The sequence below is a fragment of the Myotis brandtii genome, unplaced genomic scaffold (genome assembly GCF_000412655.1).
Source record: "Myotis brandtii unplaced genomic scaffold, ASM41265v1 scaffold123, whole genome shotgun sequence".
Classification (NCBI taxonomy): domain Eukaryota; kingdom Metazoa; phylum Chordata; class Mammalia; order Chiroptera; family Vespertilionidae; genus Myotis; species Myotis brandtii.
Genome location: NW_005354291.1, coordinates 5750896 through 5751925, shown reverse-complemented (window position 1 = coordinate 5751925; position 1030 = coordinate 5750896). Strand labels below are relative to the sequence as shown.

Sequence of the window (1030 nt, the reverse complement as noted above, 5' to 3'; positions counted from 1 at the left end):
CAGCCCCCTGCGTCTCCTTGGTAACGACGCACGACGCCCGCCCAGACGCAGGAGCCCGCCTCGCGTCGTGGTGACTCACCAGCGCGTCCTCATACCCCGCCCAATGAGACCTGTTGGGCATCCTGGACCTTCTTTCCACAAGCCCTCTGCTAGAGAAGACCCCCCAGAGTGTACTACCCTGTCTTAAAACAAGAGTTTTCCAAAGTCCGTAGGTCTTAAGAGGATGAACAAAACCCCTAGAGCTTTCTTTTCAACATAGATCACGTTTGATGCTTTTGCATGCATACTCAGCCCAGTCGTTTTAGGGGCTTAAGATGAAATTGTCCAAAACTGAACTTCACCTCTGTTTCCCTTCGCTGTTGTTAACAGCACCCGCTAACTCAAAGAGCCGCCTAGGTCTCACATTCCTACATGCGGAGTCCTGCAGTTTATAGTCTGAGATATCATAAAACTCACTGCCGATGCCTCGTGATGTCTCGCCTCGACCACTGCAATAACCTTCCGAAATCATAGTTTCTCTCCATGATTCTCCTGTTACTCAAACAAAAACCCTTCAGTAACTATCGCACCCCCCAAAAAAATTCCTTAGCTTGGTATTCAGGTGGATCTGATTTGATCTCAACTTTTCATTTCATAGCACTTGGCTTTTTGCAGAACACATAAAGTGTGGCAGGTATCTCTCTAATCCTTAAAACAAGCAAGGTTGGCTTTATCATTCGCACTGCAGAGATGAAGAAACAAACTCAGACTTGCCCAACACTAAACACAGCTAGTCATTGATAGTGACAGGGTTCAAATAAAGGTTTATCCAACCCCAGAACCCACCAGGCTTTCTGGACACAACTTTTTTTTTTTTTAACACTGAAGTTTTTCTTAGGCTAGATCATTATAGCGGTTTTCCTTTGGGGATTTGTTGATTTACAAAGTAAAGTCCTATTAGTCAATTTAGCAATGTTTCTGAATGAATGCATGTTGTATTAATCCAGTGGTTCTCAACCTTGGCTGCACATGAGAATCACCTGGGAATCTT

The 1030-nt window shown here is 44.9% G+C and overlaps 1 protein-coding gene across 1 annotated transcript in view; it reads right to left on the bottom strand.

Annotated features, from left to right (window-relative positions):
- Positions 1-511, bottom strand: part of HINT3 (histidine triad nucleotide binding protein 3) — an 11074-nt gene extending 10563 nt beyond the window's left edge. Inside the window, exon 1 of the mRNA XM_005859106.2 lies at positions 373-511. Coding sequence (XP_005859168.1) covers positions 373-511 — 139 coding nt within the window. The remainder of the gene's footprint in view (positions 1-372) is intronic.
- Positions 512-1030: the final 519 nt, after the last annotated feature.